Here is a 14,506-nt window from a genome sequence, read left to right as displayed (position 1 = left end):
GTATTTATACACAAGCATAATGGTAAGAATGGATTCTTTTTCACGGAGAGAGACAAATAATTGGGTGGATTCTCGAAGCTTATGCATGCTCAATTACATTTGCATAGGCAATAATGCAAAGGAGGTAGTTTATCAACTTCCTCATTTTGGATGTCTTTCAGGCTTCATTAGCTGAATCAATAGGCACAATGTGCTAAAGTTGAAACAGAAGGGGTTTAAGATAGATCTGAAGCAGAGAATAATGAACTCTTATTAGAGTTACTTGGGGGGTCATACGCTTTCTAATATTACGTAGCTGCCACTGGGACTGGGACTGGGACTAGCCCTTACACACTTGCAAGACACGACTGGGGTACAAACTTGACTCCAGCAGGCATTGCACATCACATGTTTCCCCTCCAAGCTTGACATGGAATTACTACAAATAGCCATATCTTGATAACAGATGTTTTGCTTATGGGTCAATTTGATTTATAGACTTTATCTGAAAAAAAATCTGTCCAGCAACAGTTGTTTTCTTGGTTTAAGTATGGACAAAGATGATCAGCTACAACATGCAGTTCCCAGTAGAAAAAAAAAATCTTGCTCAGTGCACATCTGTTAAACTGTTGCTTTTGTCTTCTATGCATGACAACGACAAGTGTTTAAATAATCAGCATTCAAAATTTTTTTTAAGACCTAAAGTACACAGATCAGAATAGAATAATAAAAGTAAAATCATTACCAAGGTAAGAAAATACTCACTATAGGCTTAAGCAACAAAAAGAGCAAAAATCTGTCGAGTAAAAATTTAAAATTGGAGAGCAAATTCAGTGATATTCAATCAACAGGCTCTGCTGGAAAGGGACTTGGGGGTGTAGATGTGCAGATGAAAGCTGCTTTCTGCTTCATTTCTCAATATGTCTGGGAAGGAATTGATACAGCTGAAGGCAGTTGTAAAGTAATGAGATTGTTCTATTACCAAAACTAATAAAAATATATATTCTCAAACCTTCCTTGAAGAGTTTCTCCTTTCTGAATGTACTCCACATATTGATCAATTAATGTTAATACAGCATCTGGTGGGAAAGCATCAATGTGTAACATGAGAACACCGACTATTTCTCCAGTGCCACGGTTGTTTCCTACCTCATTCCTTGCATGCTTTAATGCATTTTCATAAATCTGAAAGACAAAAGATACTCTATAAAAATAATTTATGCAAGCACAAACAATTAGTAATCCTACATTTTACATTTAATACTTCTAAACTTACACAACAAAACATGAAGGATAAAAACCATGGCAGATCAACAGAGTTTAGAAGAATACAAAACCTTTTCATATACTAATTGTTTTTAAGCATGTACAGGTACTTAAGAGTACAAAGGAACACAAAACTTTTAAAATTAACAAGTGTTTAAAGTAATTTGTATCTTTCATAGGTTTACAAACCAAAACCTTTTTATATAAGTAGAATATATCCTAAGTGGAAGCTGAAACGGTTAATGAACTTGGTAACAAGGTACGTAGTTAATTGGTGGTTACAAGGAGTGAGTGGGGAAATACCTTTCACTCACTTTCTGCAGCCAGCCACTTTTCCTTTGGCCAAAATGGTTGGATGAAGTGGGTTTACAATAAAAGGCTTTACTTGGGAAAAATAAAAATCTCTTAAATATTTTTTTTTTATTTGGTCCTACAGAAATACAAACCATTGCCTTTCATATGAGAAGAGGCTTATGCTCATGCTCCCAATTGCACATGCAACCAGGGAAGGTGACAACTGTATTCTCCTACTTGAGCTGGTACTATCTGGAATGACAGAACAGTAGGACCCTAGAGTGAGTGAAACTAATCTAAGGAGAGAACTAACCAATTAAGGAAAAATTCACTCCTGAAATCCTCAGTAAGAGAATTAAAGTTGGAAGGCAGCTAATTTTGGTTAATATCAAATGACTGGTGCAGAATCTAGCTCCAGCAAACCCCTCCTTGCTCCTGTTAACAGGAAGGGAAGGAGATACATCTTAGGATTCATATGAAGACTGTATTTGGTCCAATTCCAGTAGATACTTTGGCCTAGATGCTGCTCTGATAAGAAGGGAAAGAGGTGAGTCTAGGCACTCCACATTCACATACCCCCAGACTTACATTACCTTAAGTACTTGGGCAAGACACTTTTCTGTCCAAATGGTGCTGGGTGCTGAAACAACTTGCTAAGAAGCCACCACAAGTTCCAAACAGAGTGCATTGCACCACACAGCAACCCTCATTACTTGTTGAACAAAAAGTTTTAAAAACCTAAGCACATACTGTACGGTCCAACACACCCCTGACATAGTGGGTTCTCACAAAGGTAGGAAGAAGGAATCCTTCTCAGAGGTTTCATAGGCTTATTTGAAAAATGAAGCCAGAAAGAAAGGGTGTTCCTGCACAAATCCCTTTTAGGTTTACTTGTACTACTGAAAAGGCAAAGCCACTCTGGATGTGGAGAGTAGGTCCTTTTCCAGCTGTATTTTAAGGTTTGCAATAGGCATAAGTGCATCTCATCTGAGTCACCACCAACAGTCTCAGAGGGATAGAATAAAATAACTCTCTAACCTCTCATCAGGGACTGATGGGGTTCTAAGTTTTCAGCATGAAGTTAGACATGAAGCAGGAGATGGATTACCATCCCTCCCAGTGCTAGACTAGATGAGAAAGCTAAACAATTCCCCAATCTGTTTTGCCAAGAGGACAGTTTTGAGGGTGAGAGCCTATCCAAAGCTTGTCCCAGGGACAGGATACCAAGGACAAGAGAAACATCCCACTCAAGAGGATGAAGTTCCTGAGCATGATAAGATTGTTCAAAACTCCTAAGCAAAGATAACTCCAAGGCAGAGATTCAGACCCTTCAGTTTGAAGACCTAGGTAAAGAGTGAGCCATTCACCACCAGAGACTGCCAGGAGTTTTTCCTCAACAAAGGTGGATGAGGAAGTCTACAATCTACTGAATAGACACTCCAACAAGAGAGATACCATTTCTACGCCACCACGAACAGAAGATAACCGACTTTCCTCATTACATTTTTGTGGATGAACAACAAGAGGTAGCCATACACCTCCCTTGCAGCCTGCAAAAGAAGCCTCTCTCTAACAGGATAAGCTGGGTAACCTCCAGGCATGAAGCTGAAAGGAGTACACGTCTCAAGATGTGGTAGTATAATAATGTGTGAGTGTGAATGAATGTTTGATTATTATTATTTTGTTAGGTTTATTAGATTAGGCAATTTTTATTTATTAGATTAGGCAATTTTTAAACTAGTTTTATTATATTTGTGTTGTTCTTGTGGGTAAGGGATTGTTGATTAACCCTTAAACGCCGAAGGGGTATAATAAAAATCGTCTCCCGTATGCCTAGGGGGTCTCAGAGTGAGCGCTGAAGCGAAAATTTTTTTTTTTTTCAAAAAATCACAGTGCGCTTAGTTTTCAAGATTAAGAGTTCATTTTCGGCTCCTTTTTTTGTCATTGCCTGAAGTTTAGTATGCAACCATCAGAAATGAAAAAAATATCATTATCATATATAAATAATGCGATATATGATAGCGTGAAAACAAAATTTCATGTATAATTGCTATTCAAATCACGCTGTGAGCAAAATGGTTAAAGCTAACGAGTTAATTTTGTTTTTGTTGTATTGTACACTAAATTGCAATCATTTTGGTATGTAACACATTGTAAAACAATCAAAGCAACAAAGAGAAAATATTATCACAAAATTATGCATGAATTCATAACGCGCGGATGTAAAAAAAAATTTTTTTTTTTCAAAAATTCACCATAAATCTAAATATTTTTCTAGAGACTTTCAATTTGTTTCAAAATGGATAAATGATTGAATATTACTATACTGTAAGAGTTTTAGCTTACAATTGCAGTTTTTGACCATTTCGGACTAGTTAAAGTTGACCGTATGTCGAATTTTTTATTTTTTTATATATTTCTTTTAAATGCAAATATTTCAAAAATGAGAAAAGCTACAACCTTCAATTATTTTTTGTTGTATTTTACATGAAATTGCGCACATTTTCATATATAAAACTCTATGAAATGCCTAATATGAAACTGAGCAAATATTCCGAGAATGGGACGTACGCATTTCGGAGATTTGTGGCGGAGAATCCGCGCCCGGAGGGAAGGAAAGATTTTTTTTAAATTCACCATAAATCTAAATATTTTGCTAGAGACTTCGAATTTGTTTCAAGATGAAGATAAATGACTGAATATTACTAGACTGTAAGAGTTTTAGCTTACAATTGCATTTTTCGACCATTTCGGTAGAGTCAAAGTTGACTGAACGTGGTTTTTATTCTATTTATCATGATTTATATGCAAATATTTCAAAAATGAGAAAAGCTACAACCTTCAATTATTTTTTGTTGTATTCTACGTAAAATTGCGCACATTTTCATATATAAAACTTTATGTAACGGCTAATTTAAAATGGTGCAAACATTACCACAATCGCACGTATGATTTTTTCGGAAGAGTTACCACGCGGACGTAAAGAAAATGTTATTTTTTTCATAATTCACCATAAATCGAAAATATTGTGCTAGAGACTTCCAATTTGTTGCAAAATGAAGGTAAATGCTTGAATATTACTAGAATATAAGCGTTTTAGCTTACAAATTGCGTTTTTCGACCATTTCGGTAGAGTCAAAGTTGACGAAGGTTGAAATTTTGGCAATTATCATTATTTATATGAAAATATCTCACTGAATAAGCTACAACCATGGGTTTTTTTTGTTTTTAGTTGTATTGTGCATGAAATTGCGCACATTTCCATATATAAAACTTTATGTAACTGCTAATTTCAAATGGTGCAAACATTACCACAATCGCATGTATGATTTTTTTCGGAAGAGTTTACCGCGCGGACGTAGGAAAAAGTTTTTTTTCATAAATTCACCATAAATCGAAATATTGTGTTAGAGACTTCCAATTAGTTGCAAAATTAAGGTAAATGATTGAATATTACTAAAATATAAGAGTTTTAGCTTACAATTGCGTTTTTCGACCATTTCGGTAGAGTCAAAGTTGACCGAAGGTTGAAATTTTGGCAATTATCATTATTTATATGAAAATATCTCAAAACTGATAAAAGCTACAATCATGAGTATTTTATTGTTGTATTCTACATAAAAATGCCCACATTTTCATATATAATACTTTAGGTAACGGCTAATTTACAATGGTACAAAAATTATGTCAAAGTGACGAAATAATTTCAGAGATGTGTCACAGATACTTTTTAGTGCGGCAAGAAAGAAATTCGCGCTTGCGCGCCTGCATAACGATTGTAAACAAAACAACACCTTGATCCGTGAACTCCCAGCATCCCCCAAGGCGCGTGATTCAAAAGTTTTAGGCTGGTAGGCCTATAAGTATTTTTCCGCTAATTTTAAAAAAAACTTTTGTAAGTCGACGTAAAATACGTCCAGTCGGCACACGGGAGACAAAAAATGTTGACGTAAAATACGTCCAGTCGGCGTAAGAGGGCTAACCTCCAGGCTCCCCAAGAACTCAACACCAAATGCAAGGCAAAGAGGCATAAGGAAATAAGGGACATTTCTTACGTTTTCTCCCCAAACACTACGCCAGTCACAGACAATGGTTCTAATGTACAGCATTTTTCATAAGTCATTTACATGTCACGCAAGTAGCGCATTGCAAATACAGATTACACCTCCAGTATGTGGCTTGTAAAATCAAAGAAAGGGATAGACTATGTCTAAACACGACTGAAGTAGCCACTGCTCTCACATTGTGAGTGTTAACCTTAAGCTCAGGTTACAATTCCTCTCCAATCTGAGCATGTGATTCCAATAAGAGCTCTCGTAAAAAGAAAGGCAGGGCTTTTTTGGATAAGGGTCTCAGTGAGTCCTTTACTGAGCACCAAAGGTTGCTTACTGGCCCTCTAATCTTATCCAATTTAAGGATATACTAATATTTTAAAGCTCTTACTGGGCATAAAGCTCTCTCCTCTTCTTCCGGACAAAAGTAAAAAAATGAAGCCAGGGTTGAGAGAAATTCTCATTTTTTTGCTAGGAAACCAAAAGTAAAGGAACAAATAGCATCTCCTTGTACAAAACCAATCTTTTGTCTATTGCATGGAGCTCAATCACTCTCTTAGCAGTTTCAAGGATTATAAGGAAAATAGTCTTTTTCGTAAGATTCCTTAGTGAAGATGACCGCACAAGTTCAAACAGAGAATCAAAAGGCCACTTAAAAACCATGTTTAAGTTTCGTGAATACATACTGTACCTCCTTTTATCCTTAGACATATCAAAAGACCTAATAAGGTCTGAGAGATCTTGGTTATACGACAAGTCTAGCCCTCTATGTCTGAACACAGAGCTAAGTATAGCTCTATATCCTTTAACAGTTACTGAAGAAAGGTTCCTGGTCAATCTCAAGTATAGAAAAAAAGTCTGCTAATTGAGTTATACATAGTGGTATCAGAAGACATGACTTTATTCTCTTTACACCAGTCTGAAGTCTGCCTACTTTGCCTGGTAGAAGTTCATCTACATTTAGCAACAGCTTCTGATGCAACTCTTGAAAAGCATTTCGCTCATAGCACTTTGCAAACAGCTGAAAGCCTGCCAGGGCCAGAGTGGACATGTCTCAATATAAGTTCCTGAAGTCTGAGTAGACCTGGAATTGACAGTAGGAGTCTCAGGTGGTATACTATGAGATCCAGAAATTCTGGGAATCATTCCTTTTGAGGCCAGAAGAATGTTATTATGGTCATCTTGACATTCTGGCACGATTGGAACATCTTCAAAACTTCCCTGATCATCCCAAATGGAAGGAAGGCATTTAGGTCCAGATCTGACCAATCTATAAACATTGCCTCTGTCGCGCAAACCAACAGGTCTGGAAAGGGAGAGCATAACTGCAGAAGACAGTGGTTTTTGGATGTCGCAAACAAATCCAACTTTGGTTCCCCCAGCAGCTTCCAAAGTTTGGCACATACTCGATGGTCCTGTGTCCACTTTGTTAGTAGAATCTGTTTGCGACAGCCTACTTTGTCCGCTATACAGTGGGTCATCGCTTAGTCGCGATCTGCTGTTGCGGAATCAGTTAACCATAGGTTTGTCCCTTGACGGCTTATGGTGCCAAGTTTCTGTTAATGGTGCTGGTGATAACTGGTTCAAGGCACCTCTGTTAGATATGTTATGGTGCCATAAACGAAACTTGTCTAGTACCATAAGATCCGCCATAAATCACGGATCTTATGGTACTAGACAAGCGCCATAAAACCAGATCGCCATTAACCGAGTCCGCTGATAACTGGGGACTCCCTGTATTGACCATTCTGCCATTTTAGATACATATTTCTTACATTCAGCTCAACGTTATTCAAATACTGTCAAAATTTTAAGAAAACCATAGTTTTAATCATTTGGGTGTCTTGAAAAAAATGTTTCCTGCATTTTTCTTTCATTTTTCAGAAAAAAAACTAGACATTTTTACCATTAAGCCATTATAGAGCCATGTTTCTTCCGTCGGATTGGAATTGTCAGCATCATGAGCCTGGAACAAGCTTTGTTAACTCAGGAAATAATTTATTATGAATATATTTAAAGAGCACTGTAAACTCAGAACGGCATAAGCCGAGCCCATCATAACACAGAGACTGCCTGTAGTCTGTCCGAGACAACCACCACTGGAAATCTGTCTTTACCTCCTCAGAAATAGGTAAGACAAACAAGTCCTGCAGTCTTTCTGGACCATAGAACCTTCAGGTAAAACTGGAGAAGGCGCATGTGTAACCTGCCCAAACTGACGAAAGGTTTCAAAGAAGCAAGGGTTCCCAGCAGACTCATCCATTGTAGAGTTGAGCAGGACTTTCGATTCATGAACTCTCATACAGACAGTAGGATAGTGTCTACTGCCCTGGGAAAGGTAAAAGCCCAAAGAGTCCAAGAGTCCAGTCTTGCCCAAATAAAGAATCATCTGAGAGAGAATAAGCTGTGATTTTCGGGTGCTGATTAAGATTCCTAACTCCTGAGTCAAAAGTATAAATTTCTTCAAGTCCCCTGTGCACTTTCAGCTCTGAGAGCCGCCTTTCTCATCCTGTCTCTAGCTAATTTATCTAAATGAGATTTAAGTTTTCCATTTAGAATCTCCCCGATCTATACATTCTTAGAGCAATCTTGGCCCCTACACTTCATGCATTTGGTGTGTGAATGATAAGAGAACTTGGTTAACCTAGCCCTACAACCTTCTGAGCAATATCTAATGCTTGACATAACTGAATAACTAATTATGAGAACAAACCACAAAATAAGTAAGTATATCACCAAAGAATACTGTAAATATCCAAACAATGATGAACAATGACTGCCAAAACCACCGATGTTAGTCAGGAGCCAGCAGCAAACAAATTGATTCTCTCTGCAATTTTGTACCTATCAGCACTGAAAGTGTGTGGGTCCTATCCACCTACACTAGCAATGATGTGCCGCCACAAAATTTTTAATATTTTGGCTGCTGTGGTAGGAAGTTTTCAGCCACAGATAATTACTTGGTAAGTTACAAGTGTAAAACATCCAGTTCAAGATACTGGTGTTAAAAGACGATTTCCCGTGAACTGGGCAGTGGTCCGTTGAGGACACTTTGTTTGGGGGGTCTCTGACCTCATTTTTGCAAAATTACAAAAATGCACAAGAATAAAAGTGTCTTGGATTTGGTTGTACTACAACATACTAAGAGCATTTTTTGCTGTAACTCTTATTTCTGGTAGTGCCCGTTAAAGGGTTAAAGATTGTGCCAATAGTTGAGTGATTCATATTATAATAGAGTGCTACCTCTACCATTTTTTCACCATTTTCTAATTTCTCTACAATTGCCACTTTTGTTTCTATTGAGATACCTTGCTGCTTTTTACTACTTGCCTTAAGCTTGTCATTAGCCATGATAGAAAAAGAATGGGCTCAATACCTCACGACAAAATCAGTCTTACCACTTGTGTAAGTTTGAGAGTCTGAGATGGCACATTGGTGTCAGCTGTGGTGCTGTTCAGCATGCTTAACAACATACATTGTAACTAAACAGAGAGGTGCAACACAAAATTTGAACTTACAGGGGGCAGATGGAGCACTCCGAACAAATTGAGCTCCTGGGTCAAGAACCAATGCTAATATCTCCCTGAGTTTCCTTATTAGTCTGGTGGCAAATTCCTCACTGCTGCCAAGCCTACAAGCATACCCAGGTACTTCGTCTGCTACTTGGGTGTGAGATGCAACTTCTCCCAGCTTACCACAATTTGGAAAAAAAAAAAAAAAAAAAAAAAAGAGTAAGAGGTCTCTGTCCAGAAGAAAAACTGTCTCAGAGGACAATGAGGCTAACCAATTATCCAGGGCTTGTACCATGTGAATGGGGCCCAAGCTGAAACCTAAGTGAAAACCATTTGGAAACATTTGTGGGGTTGCACCAAAGAAAGCAGAAAATTATATTGTTAAGATACAATAAAGTTTTGTACATACTTACCTGGCAGATATATACTTAGCTTTAGACTCGGTCGTCCCGAAAGAATTTCAAAACTCGCGGCACACGCGACAGGTAGGTCAGGTGATCTACCATTCCCGCAGCTGGGTGGCGGGATCCGGAACCATTCCTGTTTTCTAAACAGATTTTCTCTTCCACCTGTCTCCTGAGGGGAGGTTGGGTGGGCCATTAATCGTATATATCTGCCAGGTAAGTATGTACAAAACTTTATTGTATCTTAACAATATCATTTTTGTACATGCAACTTACCCAGCAGATATATACTTAGCTGATTGGCACCCTTGGTGGAGGGCAAGAGACAGCTAAATACAACATTAAAAAAAAAAAAAAAAAAAAAAAAAAAACAGGGAAAAAACAACATATGTTTTAGGATATATAATCCATGGTTCTTACCTGATTGGGCAGAAGACTTCATGATTACTGTCTATGAGTCTGCATGCCTCAAGAGTTTCAGCGAGGTAGGGACCTATGACTGAAAAACCCTTCTGGATCATGTCAATGGGGGCTAGCCCGCTTACAGGACAGAGCCTTCTCTGGATCGTGCCAATGGGGGCTGACCCACTTACATGGCAGAGCCTTTACCTGTATCATATCAATGGGGACTAGCCCTCTTACATGACAGAGCTTTAGGTTTCTCTTTACTAGTAAAACAAGGAGCACTAAAGCCAATCCTGACCACCTGACCATATTAGTAATGTTAGAATCCAGAAATTGAAAGGGGTTCTACTACACCCTCTTTCAATTGACCATAAAAACAACCACCAAAAACGTAACAGATAACTAAAATAAACTAAGTTAGGAAGGATTAACCTCGGCTCCTTTTCCCAGCACTGAATCCGCGGAAAATTAGCTCCCAGTGAGAAGTACTTCTCATACGTAATCCTCACGTCTCTTAAGTAATTAGAGGTGAAAACAGAGTTACACCTCCAGTATGTTGACTCTATAAGAGCCTGGAGAGACCAAGTTTTGTGGAAAGCCATTGACGTTGCTATGGCTCTCACTTCGTGTGCTTTCACTCTGAGGAGCTTGAGGTGCTCTTCACCGCATGCGAGATAGGCCTCCTTGATCACATCTTTAATGAAGAACGTCAGGGAGTTCTTCGAAATGGGTCTCTTAGGATCCTTGACTGAGCACCAGAGACTTTCTTCCGTACCTTCTAGTATTGTCTTCTTTTTTAGGTAGAACTTGAGGGCTCTGACAGGACACAAAGTCCTCTCCAGTTCCTTTCCTGCTAATGAAGAAAGTCCTCTTACCTCGAAGCTTCTTGGCCATGGCTTGGAAGGATTTTCGTTCTTAGCTAAGAAGAGTGGCTTGAAGGAGCAAATTGCTGAGTCCTTCTTAAAGCCCACCCTGCCTTCCAAAGCTTGTAGCTCACTTGTTCTCTTAGCCGTTGCTAGAGAGAAGAGGAACAAAGACTTCCTAGTTAAGTCTCTGAAGGAGGCTGTATGTGAAGGTACAAATTTATCGGACATGAGGAACTTAAGCACCACATCCAGGTTCCAGCTAGGGCTCCTAATCTTCTGATCTTTAGAGGTTTCAAAAGACCTTATAAGGTCATGAAGATCTTTGTTATTAATAAGATCTAGGCCTCTATGCCTGAAAACAGAGGCCAGCATACTCCTATAACCCTTCACTGTTGACACCGCTAAGTTACAATTCTTCTTTAAATAAAGGAGAAAATCAGCGATGTTTGTTACAGAGGTACTGGAAGAGGATACTTTCTTAGCCTTACACCATCTTCTAAAGACCTCCCACTTCGACTGATACACTCTTGAAGTGGAAGATCTTCTGGCTCTTGCGATAGCTTTAGCAGCCTCGCGAGAAAAACCCCTCGCTCTAACAAGTCCTTCGATAGTCTGAAGGCAGTCAGACTTAGAGCGGGGAGGTTCTTGTGAAATCTGTCGAAGTGGGGCTGTTTGAGAAGATCGCTCCTTAGTGGAAGCGACCTGGGAAAATCCACTATCCACTCCAGTACCTCTGTAAACAAATCTAGTGCTGGCCAGAAGGGAGCAATCAGTGTCAGCTTTGTTCCTTCTGAGCAGGCAAACTTTCTTATAACTTCCCCTACTATCTTGAAAGGGGGAAAAGCGTACCCGTCTAAACCTGCCCAGTTTAGCAGAAGGCCGTCTATGGCCACTGCTCTCGGGTCCGAGATCGGAGAGCAATAGTTCTCCAGCCTGTTGTTCCTGTTGGTAGCGAACAGGTCTACATTTGGTCTTCCCCACAATGCCCAAAGCTGCTCGCAGACTTGAGGATTGAGTGTCCACTCTGTGGGTAGGACTTGGTCTTTTCTGCTCAGAAGGTCTGCACGGACGTTTCTCTCGCCCTGAACAAACCTTGTGAGGAGAGAGATCTTCCTCTCTTGAGCCCAGATCAGCAGGTCCCTCGCATCTCGTAAAGGGAGAAGGAAAGCGTACCTCCCTGTTTCCTTATATAGGCTAGGGCTGTTGTATTGTCGGAGTGAATCTGAATTACCAATCCTGATATCTGCTTCTCGAAATGAATGAGAGCTAGATGAATGGCTGTCAACTCTTCCTTGTTTATGTGCCAGGACACCTGTTCTTCCCTCCAGGTGCCTGACACTTCTCTTGTGCCTAGCGTTGCTCCCCATCCCGCGTCTGACGCGTCTGCAAATAACGCTAGGAGAGGGCTCTTTAAGTGAAGAGAGATCCCCTTGCTTAACTTCTGTGGGTCCAACCACCAGCGGAGATTCTCCTATATCTTCTCCGATATAGGAAAGGAGTCTCCTAGATCTTGTGACTTCCGATCCCATCTCTCCTTCAGGTAAAACTGAAGTGGTCTGAGGTGTAGCCTTCCTAAAGAAACGAACTGCTCCAGTGAGGAGAGGGTCCCCAGCAGACTCATCCTCTCCCTAGCAGAACAATGTTCTTTCTTTAGAAAGACTGCCACCTTTTCTAAGCAGCATTCTCTCCTTTCCTGGGAAGGAGACGCTAGAAAATCCCAAGAATCCATCTGAATCCCCAGATAGACAATGCTTTGAGATCAGCAGGATGAAGGGAGTCTCCGAACTCCTTGAGGAGAAGCAAGGAAAGCCTTTTATAGTCTGAGACTGCTGCATCCAAAGGCAAATCCTCATCCAAAAAATCCTCCAACGCTCCAACTGAGGGAGAGCGTTTGGGAGGGAGGGAGCTCTTACAAGGAGAAGGACTCCTTTCCCGAGAAGGAGTACGTCCATCCCGAGACAAACTCTTGCTATTGTTGGATTTCGTGGGGATCTGAGACTCCTGTCTTTTAGGAGGGGAAGAACTCCTAAAAGAAGGGTTCTGCTAAGTTCCTGGAGTCCGATAGGCTCCTTGCGCCTGACGGGATCCTGGCGCCTGCTAGGCTTCTGGCGCTCGCTAGGCTCCTGGCGCCTGAAAGGCTCTTGGCGCTCGGTAGGCTCCCGGCGCCTGACATGATCCTGGCGCTTGGTAGGCTCCTGGCGCCTGACATGATCCTGGCGCCTGCTAGGCTCCTGGCGCCTGCTAGGCTCCTGGCGCCTCTGGAGACTCCTAGGGGAGCGGCTGTGAACCTGTGGTTTTACAGGAGAGTGCTCGTGGACAGAGGTGCTCCTGTTGGGCTCCCGGCGTCTGCTCTGGGGAGAGCGCCTACCATGAGGAGAAGAGCGCCTATAGGGCGAAGGAGAGCGCTTATCAGGAGAATAACTCCTGTCAAAAGAGGCTCTAAAATCTGGAGAGGAGCGCCTGGGAGAGAATTCCCTCCTAGACGAAGAGGGGCGCTTGCTAACAGCGGGCCTCCTCTTTGAGCTCTTAACAGGAAGAGAGACGTCCTTCCTTCTTGTAGAGTCTTTGGCAAAGGAGCCTACCAAAGAGGATAACAGCTCTTGTAGGCTGATTAGGAACCTCTTAGTGGGATCTTGAGGAGAGGGCGCATCCTGCCTCGCCTTCTTATGATCTGAAGGCCAATCCTCTGGAAAACACTCCAGGCTTGAATCCGCAGCGTCTCCTCTTGGCGCCTTCCAGGCTCTTTTCAAGGGGCGCGATTCCGTGGCCGAACTCCATCCACGTCAAGGATACGATGAATCTGAGGCCAAAAAAGACTCCCTTAGGATGCCTTTCCTGCTGCTATCCAAGGTAGCCTGGGACGCTACTTCAGGATCTACCGAAGGGACGCCTGACCGTTGGGGATGCTCTACATCCTCCTTACGGCTGTTGACATTCCTCCTCCCTTGGTCTTGAGAGTTTGAAAGAGGTCTAGGCCTAGGAGCAATGCGGAACCGGTCAGACGCCCCCTCCACTGCACTGGGTACACTGCACATGTCACTTTCATCACTCTTACCTTTCTCCATAGCTTGCAGCTGAGCTTGTAGCTTCTTAATGGAGGACTTCATGGTTTCCCTTTCAGAGGACGAATCCTTGGTTTCAATAAAGGGAGAAGGAGCTGAGGTTAAGGGAGAAACATTAGTTACTACAACATTATCATTTTCTTGTTCTAAAGAGCAAGATCTACTGGAGGTCCTTGCGGAAGCCTTCCTAACTCTATCCCTCTCCAGTTTCTTGACATAAGAGGTTAAGTTCTTCCATTCTAGTTCTGTTAAATTCTCGCATTCCTTACAAGTGTTATTCAACGAACATTCAGCACCTCTACATTTCAAACACACATTATGAGGGTCTACCGAAGCTTTCGGTAGCCTAATCTTACAATCCTCCCTTGTACACACCCTATACACAGGAGAAGCCTTAACATCAGACATCGTGAGAGAAAAATCCTAATCAAAATCCAAAAACAGTCCACAATTAGCGTATGCCAAGCCAGAGAAAAAGAATATGTCACCAAATATCAAACCAATCTTAATCCTCGGCAAACGAGAAGAAATCCAAGTAGGAGGAACTAACAACAGATGTTGTCAGAACCGGCAACAGAGAAAATCTGTTTAGAAAACGGGAATGGTTCCGGATCCCGCCACCCAGCGGCGGGAATGGTAGATCACCTGACCTACCTGTCGCGTGTG

General features: G+C 41.1%; 1 protein-coding gene across 1 annotated transcript in view; it reads right to left on the bottom strand.

The window, feature by feature from the left end:
• The window catches only part of LOC135219553 (Fanconi anemia group I protein-like), a 258,047-nt gene that overhangs the window by 230,925 nt on the left and 12,616 nt on the right, over positions 1 to 14,506 (bottom strand). Inside the window, exon 3 of the mRNA XM_064256406.1 lies at positions 990 to 1,164. Within this exon, the coding sequence (XP_064112476.1) occupies positions 990 to 1,164 (175 nt within the window). The remainder of the gene's footprint in view (positions 1 to 989; positions 1,165 to 14,506) is intronic.

Source organism: Macrobrachium nipponense, chromosome 1 (genome assembly GCF_015104395.2).
Source record: "Macrobrachium nipponense isolate FS-2020 chromosome 1, ASM1510439v2, whole genome shotgun sequence".
Lineage (NCBI taxonomy): Eukaryota > Metazoa > Arthropoda > Malacostraca > Decapoda > Palaemonidae > Macrobrachium > Macrobrachium nipponense.
The sequence above is the reverse complement of the archived record's forward strand: the minus strand, read 5'-3'. Positions and strand labels throughout refer to the sequence as shown.